The sequence below is a fragment of the Nyctereutes procyonoides genome, unplaced genomic scaffold (assembly GCF_905146905.1).
Source record: "Nyctereutes procyonoides isolate TBG_1078 unplaced genomic scaffold, NYPRO_anot_genome, whole genome shotgun sequence".
Classification (NCBI taxonomy): Eukaryota; Metazoa; Chordata; class Mammalia; order Carnivora; family Canidae; genus Nyctereutes; species Nyctereutes procyonoides.
The window spans coordinates 65922552-65949306 of record NW_026575052.1 but is presented as its reverse complement, the minus strand read 5'-3'; the positions used below and the strand labels follow the sequence as shown (position 1 = coordinate 65949306).

At 35.2% G+C, this 26755-nt stretch overlaps 1 protein-coding gene and 1 pseudogene across 1 annotated transcript in view; one reads left to right on the top strand and one right to left on the bottom strand.

The window, feature by feature from the left end:
• The window catches only part of CUBN (cubilin), a 259424-nt gene that overhangs the window by 48457 nt on the left and 184212 nt on the right, over nucleotides 1–26755 (top strand). The window contains exons 22-27 of the mRNA XM_055332630.1: nucleotides 3542–3672; nucleotides 17426–17618; nucleotides 19134–19294; nucleotides 19698–19879; nucleotides 20641–20797; nucleotides 23436–23623. Of these exons, the coding sequence (XP_055188605.1) occupies nucleotides 3542–3672; nucleotides 17426–17618; nucleotides 19134–19294; nucleotides 19698–19879; nucleotides 20641–20797; nucleotides 23436–23623 (1012 nt within the window). The remainder of the gene's footprint in view (nucleotides 1–3541; nucleotides 3673–17425; nucleotides 17619–19133; nucleotides 19295–19697; nucleotides 19880–20640; nucleotides 20798–23435; nucleotides 23624–26755) is intronic.
• Nucleotides 828–1314, bottom strand: LOC129514059 (60S ribosomal protein L21-like; annotated as a pseudogene).

The window sequence follows — 26755 nt, the reverse complement described above, 5'->3', positions numbered from 1 at the left end:
CCGACAACTCTATAGTCTTGGTCTTCAGTAATTAAGTTTTGACCTATGTGTATACCCATGAAGGCATTACCAAAATCAAGATATTATACATATCCATTACTCCTAAAACCTTCTTTCTTCCTATCATAATTCCTCCCTTCTCATCCCCATCCCCATTCAAAGATTGGAAGCCACCAATCTTTTCTATTGCTATAAATTAGTTTGTATATTCTAGAATTATATAAAAAATGGAATTATACTATATGTACTCTTTTTTGGTCTGGCTTTTCTTAGCATAATCTTTTGTTGTTTTTGTTGTTGTCTTTAAACAGTGTTGAGCTTCTTGGATCTTAGGATTTATAGTTTCATCAAATTGAAAATTTTTTGGCCATTAATTCTTGAAATGCTTTTTCTGTCTCTTTTTCCCTTTGGGGACTCTGATTACAGGTATCTTAGGTCATTTGAGATTGTCCCACAGCTCATTGATGAACTCGGCTCATTTGATTTTGAGTTTTTGTTCTGCATTTCATTTTGGAAATTTTCTATCACTGTGTATTCTAGTGCACTAATCTTTTCTTCTGCAAAGTCTATTCTGCTATAAATCCTACAAAGTATATTTTAATCTTAGACATTATAGTTTTCATTTCTAGAAGTTCAATTTGGGCCATCTTTTATATCTTCCATGTCTCTGCGCATCAATTTTTTTCCCTTCGCATCTTAAATCTGTTTTTTTTTTTTCTTAAATCTCTTGGGGTTTTTTTTTGTTGTTGTTCTTTTTGGTTTTTTTGTTTGTTTGTTTGTTTGTTTGTTTTTTACAATCCTGAGGTCTTTCATTTTCTTTACATTTATCATGCCATGAATTCATAGGGAATAGGTTCCAGCAGTTCAGGCTCCTTTCCATTGGTTCTCACAAAGTGTGCTTCTCTGGGTGGGGCAGGCTGTCTCTTCAGTTGGACCCAAGTACCTTTCTTTTTGGCTTCCTTTTTTTTTCTGATCATTTTCCTTCACACGCTTCAGGAAGCTATCTCGGCTCTTTGAGTGTTTAATCTGCTCAATGTGGACATTAATTCTCTTGGCAAGAATCTTGCCCTTAACTTGTTTGTTTACAACAATGCCAACAGCATGCTGAGTAACATTGTAGACTCTTCCAGTTTTGCCATGGTAACATTTGTGGGGCATTCCTTTTTAAACAGTGTCCATTCCCTTGATGTTCACAATATCATCTTTCTCATAGATCCGCATGTATGTGGCCAAAGGAACAACTCCATGTTTTCTAAAAGGCCTAGAGAACATATAGCCGGTACCTCTCCTTTTTCCCTTTGTGCTGGTCATTTTGGCGAATTACTGAAAGATGGTAGTTCCCGCCGAAAGGACTATTTTAATGTTTTTTTTTTTTATCTGCTAATTCAATCATCTGTGTTATTTCTTGGTGTGTTCTGATTAATTAATTTTTCTTCTCATTATGGGTTCTACTTTCCTTCTTTTCATGTCTGGTAATATTTGATAGGATGCCAGACATTTTCAATTCTGTGTTTTTGTACACGACATTATTGCATTCCTCTATGTATTTTTGAGCTTTGTGGGTTTTTAATTTAATTTCTAGTGAGTGAACATACAGCAAAATAGTAGTTTCAGATGTACAATGTAGTGATTCAAAACCTTCATACAACACCTGTGTCATCGCAAGTGTACTCCTTAATTCCCATCACCTGTTTAATTCGTTCCCCTTCCCCCTCTCCCTTTCTGGTAATCATCAGTTTATTTGCCATAATTCAGTGTCTGTTTCTTGGTTTGTCTCTCTCCCTTTCTCTTTCTCTCTCTTTCTCCCTTTGCTCATTTGTTTCTTAAATTCCACATATATTGAGCTTTGCTTTGGAAAGCGTTGTTCTGGGCAGCTGGGGTGGCGCAGCGGTTTAGCTCCGCCTGCAGCCCGGGGTGTGAGCCTGGAGACCTGGGATCGAGTCCCACTTTGGGCTCCCTGCATGGCACTTGCTTCTCCCTCTGCCTGTGTCTCTGCCTCTCTCTCTTTCTCTGAATAAAAAAAAAAAAAAAAAAAAAAAAAAAAGTGTTGTTACTTGGAAACAGCTTGATCATTTCCAGTTTTGCTTTCAAACTCATTTATTGTCTCTGAAGAATCATTGTCCTTCATTGCTTGGTATCCAGTACCTTGAGACCCACTGCTTTATACATCTTTGTCCAGATTTTCAGTTGTTTCAGGTGAAAAGTTATATCCAGCCACTGTTTTACATCTTTGTTGGAAATGGGTGTCTCTCAATTTCCTTTTTATTTCTTCTTACATTTCTTTAAAAAAAAAAAAAAGAGATTATTTATTTGAGAGAGAGACAGAGATAGTGACAGAGATAGCCTGAGAGAGTAGCAGCAGGGAGGAGAGGGAAAAGCAGGATCTCTGCTGAGCAAGGAGTCTGATGCAGGGCTTGATCCCAGGCCCTGGGATCATGACCTGAGCCAAAGGCAAGTAGTTAACCAACTGAGCCCTTCCTTATTACATTTCATTTTCTTTTTTCTCATTTTAAACATTTTCCCTTTATTCATTATTTTCTTACAGGTATTTCTTCTCCTAGTTTTATCCTCACTCTTTATGTTTTCTTATTCTTAATCTTTCATTTTTAAAACTTTCTTTTTCTGAGTAAAATTTAGCAAAAATTTAACATGGCTTGGTAACCAAACTTTTACTTCTGCATAGGCCATCTGTTTAAAGATAATAGAGTCCACCTCTATAGGGCTCACTATTCTAGGTACTGTTCTAAACCTCTTATAAGGGGAGGAGGGCAGGGGGTGGGGTGAATGGGTGACTTGCACTGAGTGGGGCACTTGACAAGATGAGCACTGCGTTTTATTCTGTATGTTGGCAAATTGAACACCAATAAAAAATAAATTTATTATTAAAAAAATAAAATAAAATCTGAACTTTAAAAAAAATACTAAAAACCAATGAAAAGTACAATGAGTGAATTGTATGGTATGTGAATTTTGCATCAATAAAATTAAAATTTTTACATAATAAATGAAAAAAATAAACCCCTTATATACAGTATGCTAACTCATAAAATTCTCAGAATAACCCTATGAAGTAAAGTCCTATCATGATCCCTATTTTAGAGATGAGAAAACTGAGGCATTGAACTGACTGATCCACTCAAAGCCATAATGCCTCCAAGTGATAGAATTGACTCTAGAGGTTGTGATCCATGAGTTTATGGTATATATTTTCCTTTTATTATGTAATGTTATTTTATTTTTATTAATAAGTTCATTAATATGCTATATGGTGACTTAATAGAGTTAGCAATTTCTTATTTCATTAAACTTCTTATGCATGACAAGCCACACAGCTGGGTACACACATATAACCATTTCAGGGAAGTAATCATAAATAGGATGATCTTCAGCAACTTTGTAAATGTTTCGTGCCTGAAATATATTTATTTTTAAAGGTTAATAGGGTATATTATTATTTTATTTTACATGTCTTAATTTTTAGTATATCATTTCAAGTATACTAAAAGTTTTTAAATCTGTGTTCTTTCTTGGTTTCAAACAGATATTGTGGGAAATCAATCCCACCCTCTCTTACCAGTAGTACCAACTCATTAAAGCTTATATTTGTGGCTGACTCTGACCTCGCTTATGAAGGCTTTTTAATAAACTATGAAGCAACTGATGCATCATCAGGTAACAGAACAACATTGTATACTTGGTTTCGCTCACTCCATTACAAAATAGTACCATGAGAATACTCCATCCCCAAACTCATGGCACATGGTATGCAATGAAAGCTAATTCAGAAAAGAGTGTAGTGACTTCAGTGCCTCCATATTAAAAATAATGATTAGATCAGAGTATTGTATCAATGTTAAATATTCTAATTAAAATAATTACATCGTGCTCTGTAAGAGAATGCTTTTGTTCTTAGGAATGACACACTGATGTTTTTAGGAGTAAAAACATGTTATGTCTCCAAAATATTCTCAATTGGTTCAGATAACTGAATGAGTAAGTTAGAGAAAGAGACAGACATAAAGCAATGAGGGGAAAAATACAAATAAGTAGTAAATCTAGGAAAAGAGAATTTGGGAGCTAGTTCTTACAACTTTTCAAGTTTAAAAATCTTTCAAAATGAAAAATTACATTTGAGACTAAATACTAATTTTAAAAAATTAGAGGAAGATTCCCTAGATGCTTATATTTTAAAGCTCCTACTCCCATAAATAAGTAAATAAATAAATATTTAAAAACTTCCACTTAGAATCCCTCCCCGGTTTCTCATTTATTTCTTTTCAGAGTGGCTGGCCACTATTCTTTATTTCATACAAAACTGCTGTTCTCTGGTAGTTCAAGTTCTATGTGTGGGTAGTATAGCTTTAGATTTCTCTAGAATCCTGAGTGTGAGTGAAGCATATACTATTCTTTCCTGAGGGCCCCTTTCTAGGAGATGTTTTATTATCCAGCTAAAGCACATGGGAAATTGAATCCCCAGCAATCATCATACTTTATGTTAAACGATTGATGTAGTCACTGGACTTTGTCCAGGTGTTCAACATCTAATGACCAAAATTGGCTTTTTAAGAAATTACAGTGTGTACACAATTTTCCATACTTCTGTAGTTTTCTCTGCCTCATAGATTTGGCCCAAACCACGCTGAATACTAAGATTAGGATTTGGAGCAAGTCCCTTGAACTCTTTGGGCCACAGTTTTCTCATCTATAAAATTAAGGAGTTGGATTTGATAACCTCTGAGATGTCTTCTGGCTCAAATCAACCAAGAACACAAGTTTAATTTGCTGCATGAATAAATTAGCTGTGTCTTCGATAGCATACAAGGCTGGTGGGGCCTGCTGGAAATATTATGGAAATCTTCATAACAATGTGCAAAGTAAGACATAGCACTGTGATGACTAACACAGCCCCACTAATACCACACTAGCTTACAAGGCAGTAGCAAGTACAGTAAGAACCACAGGAACCAAAATCATCTGGCAGGGAGGATATTCAAGTTAAGTTTTAATTTAAAAAAAAAGGTTTTCAGAAAGACAAAATACAGATAAAGAAAGTTGAGAGAAAGGAAGGAAGCAATCTGGAGAGAAAAAGAAGCTGATAAAGAAAGACAACATGGGGCGCCTGGGTAGCCTAGTCAGTTCTGCTTTTGGCTCAGGTCATGATCTCAGAGTCTTGGGATCTAGCCTGGCATAGTCATTGGACTCCCTCCTCTTCCCTCTCCCTGCTCGTGCTCTCTTTCTCTCTCTCACATAAATGAAACAAATAAATAAAAAGAAAGACAACACAAGAAAGATATTTGACAAAAAGAGGAGGGAACCCTGAGATGGCAAACTCAAAAGACTCTTCGATCTGCCTCCCTGGATGATAATCATTACTTTGGCCTCTGTCTGGTCCAGACAAGGGAGTGTTTGCTTTCCGACCTTGGCTAAGCCCAGTTGGCCACTGTGCTCCTGCCCTTCACTGGGTGAACTCATCAGTCCGACTATTAGTCAGATATTCTAAACAGCAATCAGATGATGGACCCAGGAAGCCATATGGCACACTCAACTTACCATTTTGAAGCCTGTCTCAGTTTCCTATTGGGCAGAATGTGAGTGGCTGGCTGTCGTGAATTGTTGAGGGTGACCCTGAGGACTGCTGATGGGGGTGGGGAGACTGGTGTAGGGATTGTGCTAGTGACTGCCAGCCAGTGAGCTAACCCTCCAGGCAGCATGAGTCCTAGGGAGCTGCCCACCTGGAAATAGAGGGTGTTGGGTTGCATTCTTTTCAGTTGCCACTTTATTTTTTTGTATTTTCTGCAGAAAACAGTAACAGAATAAAAAAAAAAAACCCAGAGGAAGCTTAATCATTGGCCCTCATCCTATTTTATTGCTCTAGCAGAAGTTATTTTCAGAGCAATAATGGCAATATTCGGTTGGTGATTTCTAGTTCACAGCAGGTGTGAGGTTCTCTGCTGAAGTCTTTCCTGTCTTTATCTGATAAAGGTTAAATTTCCTGACTTGAATCCAGTTACTTTCCCATCTGTATTTCATGCCATGGGGCTATGATGTCAGCTCCCAAATATGTGTCTGGGAGGAAAGAGATCGGTTTCTCGTCATTACTTTGACTCTCTCCCTCATCACTGTTTCTGTCTGTGTCCAGATGTGCCTGGGATAGAGACGAAAATCTAACAAGTAGACTGTTTTTGGGTAGAAATTCTGAAGAATCTTTTTGTAACATTATGAGAGTAGCTTTTAAATGTTTACTTATTTAAAGTACCAAATATTTGAAATTTGGAAGAATATAGTTGATTAGCTAGCTAACTTTACTAATTTAAATTGTAATTTTATACTCTGTTAGCATCTCCTGCATATGCATTAAAATAATTTTACCAAGAGAAGACTTTAAAGATATAAGAAAGAACAGAGAAGTGCTCTTGATGCCTTTCTACTTTAATATTAGACAAAAATCCATATAACACTTAGTCCAATGTTTTTCATTGAAACATTCATGCCTCATTAGTGGGTCATGAAGTTAACTTACTAGGTTGCTATCTGCTTTTGTTCAAAGTATGGAACAGAATAGAAAGGAATGGAATAGAAAGTATCAGTTTATCATACAAAGTTTGGTGTTGCCTCATGAAACCTGTTTGCAATATCTGTGTGTGTGCATGATTGATGTAAATGTATTTTTATGGTGTGTCAGAAAGTTCAAAACACAAATCCAGTATAATCATTTATTTTTTTTTAATGAGGGGAAAGCAAAGAGGATGATTGAAGTTTCCTCTCAAGAATGCACAGCTAGTTGGTTTAGAAGCTAAACGAAAATAATCCAGTCCCAACATCTAATCCATTTGTTTCATCATGTCCAGATGAGCCCTTGGAATTGCTTTAGATGAATTACACTTGGTGTGGCTGGTAACATTCAACTTTAGTATGGAAGGACTCTAGTGAGTTTTTTCATATTTTCTGCAATTAAAGGTGGGGGAGAGTGCTCTACAGTTGCCTGGGAAATGGTCAGTAAGTGTCAGACCCACATCAAATATGGTTAAAAGTGGGCATTTGTGGGCTTTTCCAACCTCCCCATTCCCAGTTCAGAGTTCCCACTCTTACCCCATAGTCTATTTTTCAATAGTTGCCTGGAATGAGCCCAGAAGAGGCATCTAAGAGTGAGAAGTTAAGTGGTTACTGAACAGGCAAAAGAGGGTTTCTTTAGAAGAAGTGAATAGGGAGTACTGTTTATATCTTCAAACTTCAGTCCAGGAGAGCAGTGTTCTCAGTTCAGATCCAAATATGTCTAGGGTGAGTTTTCACCAATTCAAGTGGTTCTAAAAAAACTTTGCAGTTCTTTAGATATTCTGGAAGTTAAGTCCCAGCACATAAGTTGCTATAGAACTACAAATGAGATGTAATGGGGAATTAGACTATACCTGGTCATGCTGGTACTTTCCATGCTACAGAAAGGCTGATGGTGAAGTCACAAGTTTGGGTTCTAGGCCAACCTTGACAGTACCTTGGAAAGTTCCAAGCTCCCTCGTTCTTTCCATCCACCTTGAATTCTGTATTTTCTGCTATGAAATATTCAGATATTTTCCCTCTGGGTAAGGTGTTTAGTTATTCTATTGATCTTTTAAAGATTTACTTTCTCATTGATCAGTATGTTCTCATATCTTTGTATATATGGGTATCCCAGCACTTTACAGCTCAGTAGATTTGTCTTATTTATTACATTTCTTCATCCTTAGAATGAATGTGCTAGATGAAAAATTTGTGATATTCCTGGTCTTCTGCTCACCTTCATTTCTAGATTGACATGTCCTGCATGGAGAAAGTAGGGATTGTTAAAGAGCACAGGATTTGGAAGAGGGACGACATGGGTTTGAGTTTTATCTCCGTCATGTCTGAACTAAGTGATGTTCAGAACTTAACCTGCAGGAGTCTCATATTGCTTGTCTATACCTCTCTAAAAAGTGGACATTGTGATACATAGCTGTTTTACATAGGAAAGATTAAATGAGACATTCTATGTGAAAATTACCTAGTAGCTGTAAAGCACCATAACTGGTCCAGCTTTAAACTGGAATTACTGGAGTCCAAGTACAATTTCACAATAGCTGTGTTGGTAAGTTAGCTTATATTCATATTCATTTCAATTAGTACCCTGTTAGGGAAATGAAAAAGCCATGGCCATGACTGCCTAGCAGCAAATTGTGGCAAAATGTTCGATTTTGGTTAAGGAAGTTCCTTTTTTCCTAAAAGAGAAACTGAACCTGAAATTTTATCTTCCCTGAAGTCCTCACTCTGAATAATGTTAACCAAACATGTCAGTCGAAGCAGGTAACAGTTCCTGGGTTGACTATTTATTTAGTATATGTTTAGAAAGTCTGAGGTCATATGGATTCATACAGACACAGAAGTCTCATAAATGATTTCAGGAAGCATCGCCTATAGATTGATACCTAATATAATTGGATAATCATGTAAGATATCTCAGATGGCAAAGCAGGGAGGTAGTGGAGGAGTTACCCACAATCTAGGGTCTCCCAAGGTGATACATTCCTCTGCTACAGGATCAGTTCATCCTCTTTCTGTCTCCTGGATTGTAGGGGAGTGTTATCTATGTTTAGAATTTTCCTTTTTGATAATGAACTGAATGCTATGTTATTAAAACTTACTTGAAAATGCTGAGTAGAGGCAGAGATCCATTTTTAGACAAATAATAGTTTTGTGATTTTGTAATGGTTCACAGAGGACATTTGTATATGTTCTCTTTTCTTTCTTTACTTATTTTTGGTTCTTGTTGGAGTTGGTCAGAAAGAAAGATTATGTGAGGCCTGCTCATAGTTGTTTTTGATCCTCAGAGATGTGCTTTTCCATTGCTAGTTCAGTTGAATATACTGGATGGAAGAAATGTATTTTTCCCCTTCATCCCTTTGTAAATGTTAGACCATAATAAAAAAGGAAACTACCATTGGATATAAAGAAATGGCATTTTTAGTGGTGTGTGGGTGGTTCAGTCAGTCAAGCATCTAACTCTTGATTTTGGCTCAGGTCATGATTTCAGGGCTGTGAGATTGAGCTCCATGTCAGGTTTCATGCTGAATGTGGAGTCTGCTTTAGATTCTCTCTCCCTCTCTTTCTTCCCCTTCCCACCCCAACTCCCTCTCCCTCGAACATGAGAGCACATATATGTGCATGCTCTCTCTCTAATAAAAAAATAAATAAAAGATATTTTTATGTTTACATTTTGTATAGATATAATAAACATCAGGCAAAACACGAATTTCCTTTTGTGGAACTAGATCCAGTTTTAATTGTTTGCGCTTTATTGTGAAGCAGAAGAGAACACCAAACCCAAGCGTTAGTACATCTCAATATTAATATTATTCTAGAAAGAGCCATTTATGCCGTGAAGGGGAAAGAACATAAATGATGTACAAACTTAGGTAATAGATAAGAGGAGTTACTAACATCTCCAGAAATAGATGCAGTAAGTTCAGAAAACCATTGTTTTTCTCTCCACAAAACCAGACATGTGAATCTCATAAAACTACAACCAAACTTTAATATTAAATATTCTATTTAGTATTTATAATGAATGTACCTTCAAAATAATTTTTATTTCTGTTTTAGTTTTATTTATTATTTATTGGATAGCTGAATTATGTATTAGCTTTACTTTAGAGAACTCAACCTGTCTTTGCATGGAACCTTCAAACTTTTAATATAACAGATTTTTATTTCATAATTTCATAAAGTGAAAGTCATTTGTAATTTCAACAAATATGTGTATGCATATTATCACTACTCCATTCAAGATGTAGAACAATTTTGGCATCCCCCAAAATATCCTAGTGTTCTTTTGATCGACCCTTCTACAACCTCCATCTCAACAACTGCAGACCTGCTTCGTATCACTATGAACTAGTTTTTTTTTTTTCTGTTCCAAAAAGCAAATATGGGTGGGAACATACAGTATGCACCCTTTTATACCTGGCTTCTTTCATTTAGCATAATGCTTATGAAATATGTTCATGTCGTTCTACTAATAAGTAGTTCTTTTTTGTTTAATTGCTGAATTGCCTTCTATTGAATATATCATAATTTGATTATCCAGTCACTTATTTTTGGGAAGTTGGATTGTTTCCAGTTTTTGGTATTATGAGAAGAAACTGCTGTGAACATTGATGTACAGTTTGTGTGTGTGTGTGTGTGTACTTATGTCATCGGTTCTTTTAGATAAATACCTAAAAGTAGAATTTCTTTTAGGTCATATGGTAATTCTATGCTTAATTTTATGAAAAAATGACAGGCTGGTTTTTGTCCCCAAAGTGATTATACCATTTTATATTCTTACCTGCAGTGAATGAGAGCTACACTTTCTCCACATCTTTGCAACACTTGGAATTGTCGATCTTTCATACTTAGCCTCTAGTAGTTGTGCAGTAGTAGTGCCTCATTGTTGTTTTAATTCACATGTCCCTGATGACTAATAGTGCTGAGGACCTTTTTACATGCTTATGAACAATTTATACATCTTCTTTGATTAGGTGTCCATTAAATCGTTTGGTTCATTTTTGTGTTATTTGTCTTATTATTGTCTTAAGTTATATATTCTGGAAACAAGTATGTCCTTTGTCAGAGAAATGCATTACGAATGTTTTCTCTTTGTGTACAGCTAGCCTTTCTTTTATTTTCCTTAAATGGTATTGTTTGAAGGGCAGAAGTATATGTCCTGTTTTACCTTTTATGGTTAGTGTTTTTTGTATATTGTCTAAGAAATCTGTGCCTACCAAAGTGGTGAGAATTTTTTCCTGTGCATTCTTTTTTTTTTTAAGATTTTATTTATTGGGATCCCTGGGTGGCGCAGCGGTTTGGCGCCTGCCTTTGGCCCAGGGCGTGATCCTGGACACCCAGGATCGAATCCCACGTCGGGCTCCCGGTGCATGGAGCCTGCTTCTCCCTCTGCCTGTGTCTCTGCCTCTCTCTCTCTCTCTCTCTGTGACTAACATGAATAAAAAAAAAAGATTTTATTTATTTATTCATGAGAGACGAGAGAGAGAGAGAGAGAGAGAGAGAGGCAGAGACACAGGCAGAGGGAGAAGCAGGCTCCATGCAGGGAGCCCGAGGTGGGACTCCATCCCGGGTCTCCAGGATCACGCCCTGGACTGAAGGCAGCACTAAACCACTGAGCCACCTGGGCTGCCCTTTCCTGTGCACTCTTCTACAAATTTTATAGTTTAAAGTTTCACATTTATGTTTATCATCCACTTCAGTTAATTTTTCTATATCAGATGTGAATTATGTGTCCAAGTTAACAAATGGTATTTAATTGTTCAAACACTCTTTGTTGTAAAAAAGGTCCTTTTTTTCACTGAATTGCCTTTACATTCTTGTTGGACATTGATTGCCTGTGTATGTTTGGGTCGACTTCTGGAATCTGTATTCTATCCCACAGGACATTATATTATAATATTACATAATTTTATAGTGTGTCTTAAAATCAGGAAGTATAAATACTCCAGATTTTTCAAAGTTGTTTTGATTATCCTAGATCCTTTACATTTCCATATATCTTGTAGAATCAACTTTTCAATTATTACTTAAAAATCTACACCAAACCAAATCAAAACAAAACTTATTGGGAATTTGATGGAGATTATGGTAAATTTATAGATCAATGTAGGGACAAAGTGTCTTAAATGGAGTCTTCCAACCCATAAACATATTTTACTTCTCCATTTATTCAAATATTTTAAAATTTGTTTCAGCAATGTTTTAAAGATTTCACTATAGAGTTTTTGCATATTTCCATTAAACTTATTATCAAGTGCTTTTTGTTTTTTATGCAATTATAAATGATTTTTTAAATTTTCTTTTTCAGTTGTTTGGCTCATATTTGCAAGTTAAATTGATTTTTGCATATTTTCCTTCTATACTGTAACTCTGTTAAACTCAGTTATTCTGGTAAGCTATCTGTGAATAAGAACAGCTATATTTTTTCCTTTCCATTTTCTCTCTCTCTCTCTCTCTCTCTGCCTTATTGCTGTGATTAGCAACTTCTGTATTATGTTGAATGGAAAGGATGAGTTTGAACATATTGACCTTGTTCTTAATCTTAACAGGAAGCATTTATTCTTTATTATGTAAGTGTCATGTGAGCTTTGGGTTTTTCATAGGTGCCTTTCTTCTTCTTTCATCTTTTGCTATTGCTCTCTTTTCTTTTCAGCTTATAGAATATTTTTAATACTCTTTCATTTCCTTCATTGGCTTTTTTTTAAAAAAGATTTATTTATTTATTTAGAGCATGAGCAGGGAGAGAGGCAGAGGGCAAGGGAGAAAGAATCTCAAGCAGACTCTGCTCTGAGCATGGAGCCCAATGAGGGCTTCCTTTGATCATGACTTGAGCAGAAATCAAAAGTCTGATGCTTAACCTACTGAGCCACCCATGTGCCCCTCTCACTGACATTTTAATTGCACCTCTTTTTTATGTATTTGCTCAAGGGCTAATAAAATGCTTTCTCCACTTAAGTCTCCACGTAAGACTGCTGAGAGTTAATATGCTACTACTTCACACCTCATACCTTATGTTTTATAGCTAACACTGCATTTCACACACTCTCACTTCACAAATGTAATAATCTCATAATAGTATATAATTCTGTCTGCCCTTCTTTGTGCTACTTTAATTGTATCTTTTAATTCTACTTAAGTTGTAAACTTGACCTTAATATTATTTTTGCTTTAAATGATTAACTTTTTAAAGAAATGATGAGAGGAAAAACAATCTTTATATTAATTCAATTGTTTGCCATTTCTGGTTTTCTCCATTCTTTCCTATAGATACATGTTTCTCTTTGTTGTAATTTGTCTTTGGTGTGACAGACATTGTTAATTTTTTATCTAGTATAGGTCTTCTAGTGATGAATTCTCTTAGCTTCTGTTTGTCTAAAAATGTCCGTTCTGCACTCTCATTTTGAAAAACTTTTTCTGGAAGTGCCTGGATGGCACAGTTGGTTAAACTTCTGACTCTTGATTTTGGCTCAGGTCATGATCTTGGGCTCCATGCTCTGCATGGAGTCTGCCTAAGATTCTCTCTCCCTCTCCTCCTGCCCCTCCTGCTCCTGCTCTTTCTCTCTCTCTCAAATAAATAAATACATCTTTAAATTTTTTTAAAAAAGAAAAACTTTGGGGATCCCTGGGTGGCTCAGTGGTTTGGCACCTGCCTTTGGCCCAGGGCACGATCCTGGAGCCCTGGGATTGAGTCCCGCATTGGGCTCCCGGCATGGAGCCTGCTTCTCCCTCCCTCTGCCTCTCTCTCTCTCTCTCTCTCTCTCTGTCTATCATAAATAAATAAATCTTAAAAAAAGAAAAGAAAAACTTTTCTGGATGACTAAACTTTTTTTTTCTCTCAACACCTTAAAAATGTATTCCACTTTCTTCTTGCTTGCATTGTTTCTAATTAGAGTCTAGCTGCTTTTCATATCATGGTTTCCCTGTGTATAATATGTTATTTTTCCTCTAGCTCCTTTATTTTTCTTATATTTGTTTTTTAATAGTTTAAGGTACCCAAGTGTGATTTTCTTTTATTTATCTTGCTTAGGATTAACTAAACTCTTTGAAGCTAATTTGATTTTTTTTTAATTTGAGAGAATTTTAGCCTATATATATATATATATATATATATATATATATATATATATATATATATTTAAACCTATTTTCATTATCTTCTTCTAGGTCTCCAATTATATGTATGTTAAACTATGGTTTTTTTTCTAAGTTTTGAGAATCTGTTCATTTTTCTGCATGGTTTTCATCATTTGTTCTTCAGATTAAATCATTTCTATTGATAAACCTTCAAATTCAATGATCCTTTTTCTTCTACTCAAAGTTTCAATTTAGCCCATTCATGAATTTTTAAATCTCAGTATATATATATATATATATATATATATATATATATTTTTTTTTTTTTTTTTTTTTTTCTAATTTCAGTAGATGTATCATACAGTGTCATATTATTTTCAGGTCACTTAGTATACTGTGAAGTTATAGAATTTCCATATGATTCTTTTAATAGGTTCCTTTGTATGTATATTTACCACTGAGTGTATGTTTTTCTTTAAGTCTTTGAGCATATTTTTAGTAGTTGCATTAAAGTTTTTGTCTGCTAGTCTAATATCTGGGCCATCTTCGAGTCACAAATTCACATCTTTTTCTTGACTATGATTTATATTTATTTCTCTGTGTATTTGTATTAGTAGCAGTTTCTGAGTTTTATTCTGGATATGGTGAATGAAATGTTTAGAGACTCTGCTTTCTCTTCTCTTTCTCTGAAGCTTTATGGGAGTCCATATTTCACTGATTATCTTGTACTTGTTTAGATTTGTACTTTTTATTTGTTAAGGCATATTTGTGAAAATCCTCGGGTGTTTCCTAAACCCTTGTTACTAGGTATGTCTCAATCTCTAAGTTTCATCATTCCTGCAGGTCTTGTCAAGATTTATACTTTAGTAGGGAAACTCTGGAAAGCCTTACTCTTGATCATGGTCTTCATTTCTAAGGTGTGGCTTCCCTGGTGTCTCAACTGGGTGCTTGGCATGCAAATGAAGGGATTCTGATCTGGGGAGAACTCCATAGTCTCCCAGCATTGCCTGGCTTCTAGCTTCCAGTCTAATAGTATCTATTCTCTGGCATGCCTCTTGAACTCACTTCATGTATGCCCAGCCCAGGCTTAGGAACGAATACATAGGAGACTTTATATCTCCTCTCTGTATACTTCTTCCTTACTAGAGCATTTTTCTGCAGTTCTAGCTCCTTTTACAGCCCTAAACTCAGATTCCTGCTTCCTCAGCTCAACAGAACTATCATTTACTACTTGGACTTCAGCAAATTGCTGTGATCAGAAAATTCTGCACAAGTAAAGAGCCAAGGAAACAGAGTCCCACCTCATGAATTTTCTGTCTATCACAGATTACAATCTTGAACTGCCCATTGCCCAGTGCCTCATCTATTTTGTCCAGTTTCATAGTTGTTATGGAGAGGGCCTAGTTTAGTACTAGTTATTTGTCATGGCTGGAAGCAAAAATTTCTATGGTTTAGATTGAATGAAGATGATAATATTAATATTAAAGGATCTCAGTCTACTCAGGAGAGGACATAGGAAGGAGGGAGAGTAGAAACATGATGTGAGAAAAGTAGAGGGGGTAATAGGATGAGGATAGAGTGGGAAAAAATTAGATATTTGTCCCACCCTCTAGGTTTTCAATGTATTATGTAATGTAATTTCAACAAATATTTATTAGATGTAATCTGAGCCAGATAATGTAGTAAATGACAGTTAATAATTGTTAATAATGTCCTGTTTCTATTTCCAGACATAGTGGAAGAAACATACTCCTATAAAAACAATCAGTAACATATTTTTCTGGCTCAAAATGCTAATTGCATAAGGTTTTATTGAGCACAAGGAAACCAATTTTGCTTGATTTGGAGAAGTGTCACAGAGGAGGTGATATTTGACTTTCACCTTAAATGATGTATGAGTTTATTTGGGTACACGAGGAACATTATCTCTAAGAGCAATTGATCTAGATATTTGATTGACTGGCTAAAGCTGTCTGAATGTGAGGGTGATCAATGAATCTGCCAGTTCTGTCAGTTCAGGGAGACTGGGTCATAACTTTCATTTGTGCATTTGATCCATGAGTTTTTATCTTAGTAATATTCATTACCGATATATTTAATATACCGCTACATACCCCTCTTCTTTCTGCCTCCCCTACCCCTACACTGCCTTTTCTTCCTGCCTTTCCCACCCTTCCTTCCTCCCTCCCTCCCATCATTTTTTCCTCCTTCCTTCCTTTCTTGATTCTTGAAGAAATATTTCTTGGTGGACTATAGAAAAATATACAATATTCATATTTGAATTTAAATATCACCTTCAATTGTTTTCAATAAAGTCAAGCCTTGCTTCCTTGATGTTTAAAATAGAGTAAGCCACATATTTGAAGAATTCCTATTACTCTGAGGATTATATATAGGTAGTAGATCCTGTAATATTTTCTCTATATCTGTGTGCTCTCAATACCAGTGGCTTCTCTCTTCTTTTCTGAGTATGATTATATAGCAGCAAATGGGGAATGTACACATCCAAATATCCTCATTTTCTTTTTTCACTCATAATAAAGTATAATAGTTTATTCTCCCCAAAACATTTTACTAGAAGGCCTGTGTCTACTCCTTGCCCCTAGATTTATGTTATACAGTTGAAGATACATTAAAAATACATTGAAACCAGATTTTCTTTGGAAAATATCTCAGATTTGAAGTGCATAGGAGATTGGGTTGGTTTTAAGTATAGAGTTTGATGGACTGAGTAGATGAAGTTAAAACTCTTAACATAGAACAGTTAATATTGAATTACAACATAAAATTGTCCAAATACTGTTTTTTAAAGATTTATTATTTATTTGAGAGAGTGAGAGCAGAGGTGAGAGGCAAAGGGAGAGGGGGAGAGAGAGAGAGAGAGAGAGAGAGAGAGAGAGAGAGAGAGAGAGAGAGAATCTCCAGCAGACTTGATGTGGAACTTGATCCTATAACCCTGTGATCATGACCTGAACCAAAATCAAGAGTTGGATGCTTAACTGACTGAGCCACCCAGTGCCCCTCTAAGTAGTATTTAATGTTTTTATGAATGATCTAATTTAGTCCTCATCATTTATGCTCTACTTTTTCTATACTTTTCTGAACTACTTTGAAACATAATGATGATTACTACCATTAATAGAGCACATACCATGTGACAAGCCATTTAATTGCATTATCTCTAACCCTTACATATATAGTCAGAGATAGTTACCATCTCCCCTTGGGAGATGAGGCTCAGATGGGGAAGCAACTTGCCCAAGGTTGGATAGCTTGTCAGTGTTTGAGCTAGGCATTGATTTAAGGTCAATCTGATTCCTAACACTTATGTTCTGTTCTTCACATGGCTGAGGTATCTGCTTTGTCATTTCTCATAAATGCATGCTTTGACGAAAACCATTTTAAAGGCAAAAAGAAACCATTTTAAAGGAAGGTTATGAAAAGAAGAATATAACTGAATGATTTCTAGGCCCCCTCTGTGATCTCTGTGGTTGAACCGAATGTTTAATATTTAGGGCAATGTGCATGGATTCAAAAAGTATAACACTTCCAAGGTCTAAGAAGTTATGATATATGTAACAATTTCCACTACATAGCTTAAGTTTACTATTAATAATTGTTTTTGCCTTTGAGATTTAAAAAAACTTTCTGAAAGGAAATCATTCTTTAGCATTTCCAGAATGACCTATTGAAAATCAAGTACACTGGCACAAATTAATGAAGTGTATATACTTATGTATAGGTCTTAAAAATGTAACTTGATATTTTCTGTTTTCTCTCTTGTGCACTATTTTCACAGCATGCATGGAAGACTACACAGAAAACTCTGGGACTTTTACTTCTCCAAACTTCCCCAATAATTACCCCAACAATTGGAAATGCATTTATAGGATCACAGTGGAAACCAGCCAACAGATTGCATTACACTTCACAAATTTCTCTTTGGAGGAGGCCATTGGTGGACAGTGTGTAGCAGATTTTGTGGAAATCAGGTAAGGAAGGACCTTTATTTTGCCACCTTTTTCATTATTGGTTTTTATTCATAATCTTTCCTAGAAAATTAAAAAAACACATGGAATTTCTCTGTAAAGCTCCCTGTTGGGCTCTTTCTTAAAGTATATAAAGCTTGTCATGTGGAATCTGATTTAACAGAAGAAAAATAGAAAGTTGCATAAGAATCAGTGGTTATTTTGAAGTGATTAGTTTTTTGAGAATATTTGAAAATAAATTCCAGATTTTATCTGGACAGATTAAACAGATGTACTACTACTCTGAAATTAGATATTTGCAATTATTGATTACATACTTCATTTATGGAAAATCAATTTATATTTTAGGTTGTTTATTGTCTATTTAGTCTAATTATATCATGAAAATTATGGTAAGATAACCTTAAAGTTTTCACAAAGTTTTTTGTGTTCAAGTAATGAGTCTAGCTTGTGAATTTCAGTGTGATACTTTTTTTCTTTAATTTTTTGGTATTTAGAGAGAATGAGTTTAAAAGTTACATTTGCAGTAAAGATAAGTTAACTTGTATATTGCTATCTACCCAGATCATTACACTGAATTAAATTAGGCTGGTCAGCTTAGTGTGTATTTGGTCAGATTTTTTATTTGGCCTTTCAAAAACCTGGAACATTATATTCTTTTATAATAAATATTATTTTTATGATGTAAAGTGAGATATTAAAATAATAAATCACAATTTTATCATATAATGCCAGAATAATATAATTTCCTGAATTTATAATAATTAATCATTAGATTTTAATGTTTAGTGAATCCCAACCCCCCTTTTTTTAGGCTTGAAAAAGCTACAGATTAAAAATAGATTTAAGACCCCAAAAGTTCTTCGGGAAGAATTATTTTCAAAATTTTCCTCAATATGTTGAATATAACATTAAATTTTGAAAAATTCAAATTAGAAGGAAATCACTGAACTTTTTTCTGTAAAATTAAGCAAAATTTGTTTATACTGTTAATAATTATGGCTTCTTTATCTCATGTTCTCTGACACATCTGCCAGATGCTTCGTTTGAGGGGGAGACGATTAACCTCTTTCTCTCAGCTCAAAATTAATTTTATATGTCACATGAACCATAAATGAGATGGTTTATTAAGCTATTCAAATACTATTTATTTTTTTTAAAGATTTTATTTTATTTATTTATTCATGAGAGACATAGAGAGAGGGAGAGGCAGAGACACAGGCAGAGGGAGAAGCAGGCTCCACACAGGAGCCCGGTTGCAGGACCTAATCCCGGGACAGGGATCACGGCCTGAGCCAAAGGCAAATGCCCAACCATTGAACCACCCAGGCGCTCCTCAAATGATATTTATTAAAGTGAAAAACTGAAAACTTGAAATAGTGATTTAGAATATTTTTAAGAAAGATTTGACCGACATAAACTGATCTGTTTGCAATCTCAAAATTCAAATAATATTAAATGTTTACACCGTAATATTATCAATAACCAATAAGTGATCACATGTGTGTTTTGTCACAGAGATGGAGGCTATGAAACTTCACCACCCCTGGGAACATACTGTGGCTCAATTCCACCTCCAAGAATCATCTCTCACAGTAACAAACTATGGTTACAATTTACAAGTGACTTCCTGGGCTCAGGGCCTGGATTCTCTGCTTACTGGGATGGATCATTAACAGGTAAATGGCAAAGAGCTGTATTTTCTTGGGGAATCTTGTCTGATTGATTTCTTGATTCTTAGACTGCCATGCTTTTATCCAATTTCTTCCAGCTGTATTTTTGTTATTACTATTTGTACTAAACTTCAGCTTTGCAAATATTTCTGAATTAATAGCAACTCTTTTGTTTTTGTTTTTGAGGATAGAATAAGGGGAAATGTCCTGGTTCCATGATATATTTCCTCAAGCTGCTCATCTTGGTTAGGGGAAGGAAAAAACATTGATATAGGCTAGCTACTCTTTGGTGATGCAGTTTTATCTGCAACAAAGGAGAGTAACAGTAGCCCCAATTTGATATAGACAAGAAAATTCAATTTTACCATAAAGAAAAAGATATAGATCATCATATCTCTTTCTCCTGTAGGTTGTGGGGGTAATATCACGACTCCCACTGGCGTGTTCACGTCTCCCAGCTATCCGATGCCCTATTACCACAGCTCTGAATGCTATTGGTTGTTGAAAGCCAGCCATGGCAGCCCATTTGAACTGGAATTTGAAGACTTTCACTTGGAGCATCACCCAAACTGCACTTTAGATTATCTGGCTGTATGTATGAAGTTCATTTGTTTCTTTTGCCTCTCTCATCCCACCCACACACATAAATACATTTATTTTTATCTTTGAAATTTGGTAAAGGGGAACATTTAAAATATACACAAAAAATTCAAGTAAGATAAAAGAAAATTTGATGAAAATGATAGCCTTCTAAGTATGGCATGTATTATTGCATGGATTTGTACACTAAGTATTTAAAATATATTAAATATAGACTGTTAAGATATGGTTAAAAGCTCCCAAAAGGAGTTATGAGATCTATCATAATTATGATCTATGTAATTTCTACATATTCATTGAAAAATAATGATGTAGTGGACTATATTAGTGAATTACAGAAGATAACTGAAGTCATCCAGGTAGGACTCTTTATAGTAGCTGCAATTCATTCTTGTCCATTAAAAAAATCTAAATAAAAACATGTATTAGAATGTCATAAATTATAAATTCTGAAATCAAAAGGCAAAGAGAATTACTGAAAACAGATATGGTCTTAAAAATATGTATTAGTCTTTCATTTTTAATCTTCAAATTTCTCCTGGGTTTGCACACTGACCACTATGCACAGCTGTGGGTACATGGCCCAAGCTCACTACCCAAGTTTATAGACATTTAAATATAATTTTTAAAGATATTCAGGGCTCTTCTTTTTTATATCGTGTATTTCGTGTGTTCCTTTTCTTCTTAAGATTTGAGTCCTTAAATAATGTGTATAGCCATAATCATCTGACATTTAAAATGTTTCATTAAAGATATATGATGGCCCAAGTACCAGCTCTCATTTGCTAAGTCAACTTTGTGGGAATGAAAAACCTCCTGTCATCCGTTCTACTGGAGACAGCATGTTTTTAAAATTCAGGACAGATGAAGATCAACAAGGAGGTGGCTTCTTAGCCAAATACCAACAGAGTAAGTATGCATGCTGGCTGCTTGGTGCCTTTGGTGGGTTATCAGTCTCCTGATAATGAAACAAACAGAAATAAGGATAACCTAGTGGTTCGAGCAATTGAAATAAATCTTTGCTCTTTATGAGAAAGATTTAATTCTATTTCAGAGAAAAATGTGTAACATTAAGTTTAATGCCATATAACTGAAGTATGTGGTAAGCTATACAAAATGGAGTATTTAATATTGATAGTTGCCATTGGGCTAAAAATCAGTGTAACAGGTTAACAGGGAATGAGTTTTCATTTGTATCAAATATTACAGTCTTCTAATTAGACATTATTCCATTGCACATAGTATCTCCCACACTATTTTTTTTTTTTTTGGTTTTGCACTTCAAATAGTATCTTAATTTTTATGAAGGGAAACTACAGGTCTTATAAATCATATATAAAGTCGGCACATTTTTTTTTAAGATTTATTTATTTTAAAGAGAGTGTGTGCAAGTAAGGGAGGGGCAGAGGGAGAAGCAGAATCCTGAAGCAGACTCTCCGCTGAGTGCGGAGCCCCATGAGAAGCTGATCCCAGGACTCTGAGATCATGACCTGAGCTGAAATTGAGTCAGTTGCCCAAACAACTGAGCCACCCAGGCGCCCCTAGAATTAAACTTTCTAATGTTAGTTTCCAAATGGATATAAACAAAGCTCCCTTGAATTTATGTTATTTAATAAACACTTGTGTTTGTGAAAGTACAGTTCCTTGCCCACTACCTAAATTTATCCATATTTTGAGAGTTACCTAAAAATAGAATTGAAAGTCACTAGATCGTAAAGTGAATACACAAAATCCCTTTGAATTAGTTGAAAGCGTATTAATGTTTGACCTTGATTATATGTGAATTTGCAAATATTCACATTTACTTACATGTGAGGGTTAGGCTGAATTTTAGATAGTTTTGAATACTGAGTTTTAATGATAAGATGCTTTATTTTTCAGAAGTTCATCATAGTATATGAAAAGCTCTCCTAAATTCTCTCAGTGATATATCTTTTTAGTTTTAACATATAATCATTTCTCTAAATTTGTTACTGCTGCAGTAATTTGTTTCTTGGTTATAGTCAGTTTGCTTATTAAGGATTCCCCCCTTTTTTTCCTGTGATTATTTTATTTTTCTCTCACAATTTTAGAACACTGAAGAAGTAACAATGTACATGGCATATAGGTCCTTAAAGGCAAAATCAGGACTAACCAGTGAGATTTTCTGTAAAATTTTCCATATGAAATTGCAAGTTTGAAGATAGAATAATTTCTGAGCACTGAGAGCAGCCCATATGGTTTAGTGGAATATATTTTCCTCTGCCCTAACCTATAACCGCTGGGGCACACGATGCCTCTCTGCCTCATAGCTATAACTTCTCACAGGCATTTGAAGTCACAAAATTATTCTTTAGAATTCCTTGGTGAATAAAAAGGTGACCCAAAGAGAAATAGTTTGAGTAAACCAAAGTTTACATATGATGTTCTAGGGATGCATGGGTGGCTCAGGGGTTGAGCATCTACCTTCGGCCCAGGGCGTGATCCTGGAGACCGGGGATGGAGTCCCACGTTGGGCTTCCTGCATGGAGCCTGTTTCTCCCTCTGCCTGTGTCTCTGCTTCTCTCTGTGTGTGTGTGTCTCTCATGAATAAATAAATAAAATCTTTTAAAAAAAAAATGACGTTCTAGTTACCTGTCAGGAAGAGTATGGTTGTAGAACTGCATCTCTGAACCACATTTTTCAGAGACCATTTTTTTCAATATAATGTTTATTTTCTCATTGTCTTTTATCGCATGATCATACAGACAGTATGGACAAGGCTTGAAATAAAAGCATGTATATACTTTGTTCCCGTTGTTATTTTGGGTTGAATGTGGCACTGAATCCCAGGACTAGCCAGCCATACCTAGAGGTTTCTAGTATAGTTTTATTGCAAACTTAGCTGAGGAAACATCACCAGTGGATGGGAGACTTTTTTCCAAAGTTTAAGGTTTTAATTTCTTCTTCAAATCCTTTACATTCCCTCTATTCATTTGTTACTTCCTGATGACTAATGAGGAATAACGGAGGCTTTATTGTGAATTTCATGCTGACTTCTAAATGCTCAACAAAGCTATGTTGTTATTCATTTTTAGCATTCACATAGAACTTTGTGTTTTCAAACTGTTGAGTTTAAAGGTCAGGATTTCTGTTCCTTCCAAATGTTAAAGTTAGAAAAACAGAAGCATAGAATATTTAATACACTTCTGTAAATAAACAAATTAAACTGCTTTCTGGGTAGTGCTATTACTCTGCTCTCCACCAATTCACAGGAATTTGATGCCTAATAGACAATTTTCATGACACTTTAAAGTTTATGAACTCACTTGAATATTACTTCACATTAGTTCTAAATTAAGACCCTTTTACTATAAAAATGCTGTATTATGTATATGTGTGTGATTATATATATTATATATATTCTATATATGTAAATATGTATATACATAATATATGCAAATATGTAATATATAAACTATGTATATATTTTAATCTAGATATTTTCTTAAAGGAAAACATCATACATCTTGGAGCAATTATGAAATATATGATAGTGGTTCCTAGTAATCATGGTTATTTTTTGCAGCATGTAGGAATGTAGTAATTGTAAACCGAAACTATGGCATCCTAGAGAGTATACATTATCCAAATCCCTATTCTGACAATCAGCGTTGCAACTGGACCATCCAGGCAACAACTGGCAACACGGTGAATTACACATTTTTGGCATTTGAATTGGAAAATCACATAAACTGCTCTACAGACTATTTAGAGGTATGTATTCTGAAGCTAAATAAGTCACTGCATTTTCAGATCAAGTTAGGCAAGCCAAACTAGAAGCTATCCTGCTCTCTAGAACTGAATCTCTGTGGCCCTATGCATCCATAATATGCCAGCTACCCAAGGTATTTCAACAGGCCTATTTCATGTCTTTTCACTACATCATATTAATATTAAGGATTTAATGTTAATCTAATTTATTAAATATTAATTTAATTAATTTAATCCACTAAATTATATACACAAAGGATTATGTATGTTTTTAGGTTTCAGTATGACTTCTGAACTGATTGACCTCTTATTTAAATAATCCAGGAGTAAAAGAATAACTTCTATTTTTTGTTGCTTGTTTTTATCAGTGTTCTCTACAATAAGCAGGAGATCAAAAAATATTTGGGTACCTGGCTTTATTTAATACCTAATTACCTAATTGCCTGCTAATAGAAATCATGATTTTAATTCTTATTTTTAAATTTAAGTGCATTTCAGTTAATTTTTCTCTCAGTAGAGCAGAAATTTCTATTTGTTATAATAATGACCATCTGTAGCTTTTATTCAACTCCCTGTGTATAATGCTATTCAATGAAAATTGCTTGAAAATTAGATAGCCCAAAATAACTTATTTTTACAATAAGATACTTTATTTCTAAAAGCTTATTTGCTAATTTACATATGTGACTTTTTAGGGCTATAGATTGAAAAATTAGGCAGCTACTTAATTTGCTTACTTTAAATTTTTTTTTATTTTTTTATGATAGTCACAGAGAGAGAGAGAGGCAGAGACATAGGCAGAGGGAGAAGCAGGCTCCATGCACTGGGAGCCCGATGTGGGACTCGATCCTGGGTCTCCAGGATCACGCCCCGGGCCAAAGGCAGGCGCCAAACCGCTGTGCCACCCAGGGATCCCTTAATTTGCTTACTTTATTAATGTAATTATGCATTCAGATATAAAATTATATGGTTTATAAACTATTATATTAATTTAGAAATTATGGTTTCCACTTTCATACTTCATAAGACAATTTTACTGAAACCACTTAGAATATTTTGACATCAAGTTTTGTCATTAATAAAATCCCTTTTTAAGTCCATCTAACACATCATTTTTATATTCATCTACATTTTTCATATATAATACTTTTGAATCCACATATGTTTTCACTAAAAATCTTTACTGAAGTGACAAGTGCCCCCTCTGGTAGCATTGTACACTCCAACCCTCCTCATCCGTGCTACCTATCCACAACACATGACTTAGTGAGTTTCTTCTTAAGGCGATCAGTGATTTTTTTTTTAAAGGCTTTTTATTTTTTATTTTTTTATGATAGTCACAGAGAGAGAGAGAGAGAGAGAGAGAGAGAGAGGCAGAGACACAGGCAGAGGGAGAAGCAGGCTCCATGCACCGGGAGCCTGACGTGGGATTCGATCCTGGGTGTCCAGGATCACGCCCTGGGCCAAAGGCAGGCGCCAAACCGCTGAGCCACCCAGGGATCCCAACGATCAGTGATTTTTAGAAGACTTGTTTACAAAGACTTTCAACGTCCAGCACTTATAACTTTAAGGACACATTCTTCAGAAAAAAATCCTTTTTATCCTTGTAAAATTCTCTTAACCTTCTATTTTATAAGTTCTTTTAAAAAACTTAGCATTGATTGAGACTGTTTGAGGTTAATACCTCTTTTCCAAATAGCCCTTTTGTTTTTCAAAAGGAAGAAGAGAAAGCTTCCTGTACTTTGGAGACTTGGGAGGTCCTGAATACGTGGAGTCTCTAGTTTCCGAGGGATAATTTTTTTGAGTGAAATCTTGCTTTATATTTAGAAAAATTCAATATTATAGAAATAGCAGCCATAGTGTTTACTCGTTAGAGAGTGATATTTACTAGTAGTCAAAGAAAATATGACACAACATCAAACAAACTTATAAGCATGGACCCGACAGTGGTTTTAAAGTTTTCAGTAGTGTTCAGATGATCTACACAAGCTTAATAATGGTATGTTTGTCTCATTGCATTTCTTTACATGGTAAGATCTTGTTCATTCTTTAGGAGAAATGGAAGAGTTCTTTCACACCACAAACACAGCAGTTTATCTTATCCCATTTTTACTAGTTGTGATTGCAAACACATGCCCTATTGGACCATGAGACTTTTGAAGGTGTAAGCTGTCTCCTACTGAATATGTTACCTGGGCCTTGATAATAGAGTTGGGATCTTATAGGCATTCAGTGAGCTCAGGATAAATTGAATATCACAGCCATATTGTAGCATCAACATAATGATAGCTTTTAATTAATGAGAAAGAACTGAATTCCAAACTGGTCTTTTTGTATAATTCCTATGTATTCACTGCACTTCTACCACTTGAGCACAAACCAAAAGAGTACTCATGGCCTTGCAGAGTGTTCCATGTGTAAGGATATGCCAGGCACCATAAGAGTGATTTGATGAAAGTACAACAAAGAAAGCTGCAAAGGGGAGGAAGCTTTTGACCTGGACTTTCAAGGAGGCTTTGGAATAAAGAGTGGGGGAGGAAATGAGATGGAAATTTTCCAGGGGCTGGTTTCCACCTCTTTGGACTGACTTGAGGATGGAAGTGTAACAAAAAGACCCATCAGATAATTTTTGGAGGTGTTTGAAAACTGTCAAATGAAAATACTTATTCCAACAACCACAGAGCTTCTCATTAGAGGCCCTTCATAGATGATGTTAGACTCATGCCATTTATCTTGTGCAACATTGATGGTGAAAGCAGCAAAATACAGAATGAGAACCAAAAGTTCAGCAAAGCCTTCCAAAGAATGATACTGTTGCCAGAGGGAGGAGATTTTTTTCCATTCTGTAAGCCAACGGGCAAGGCCAGAGCCATTGTACAATGGCTGGTCTATGATGAAAATTTTAAAAGCACAAATAATTACTTAAGGAGAAGAGAGCCACAAACACAAAATCTAGTTTCCTTTATTTTAATAACTACTAGTTGAAGGGTTTTTCAAGTAACTGAGCCAGGTCCCAGTTGAGTGACTCTTATTGCAGCCGGAATTGAACTATTTTGAATTAATAAAGCTGAAATTATGAAAGGACTTAATTAGGTGGTCAGACATTGTGCCCAGCCTTGCTGAGGGGTGTGGGTT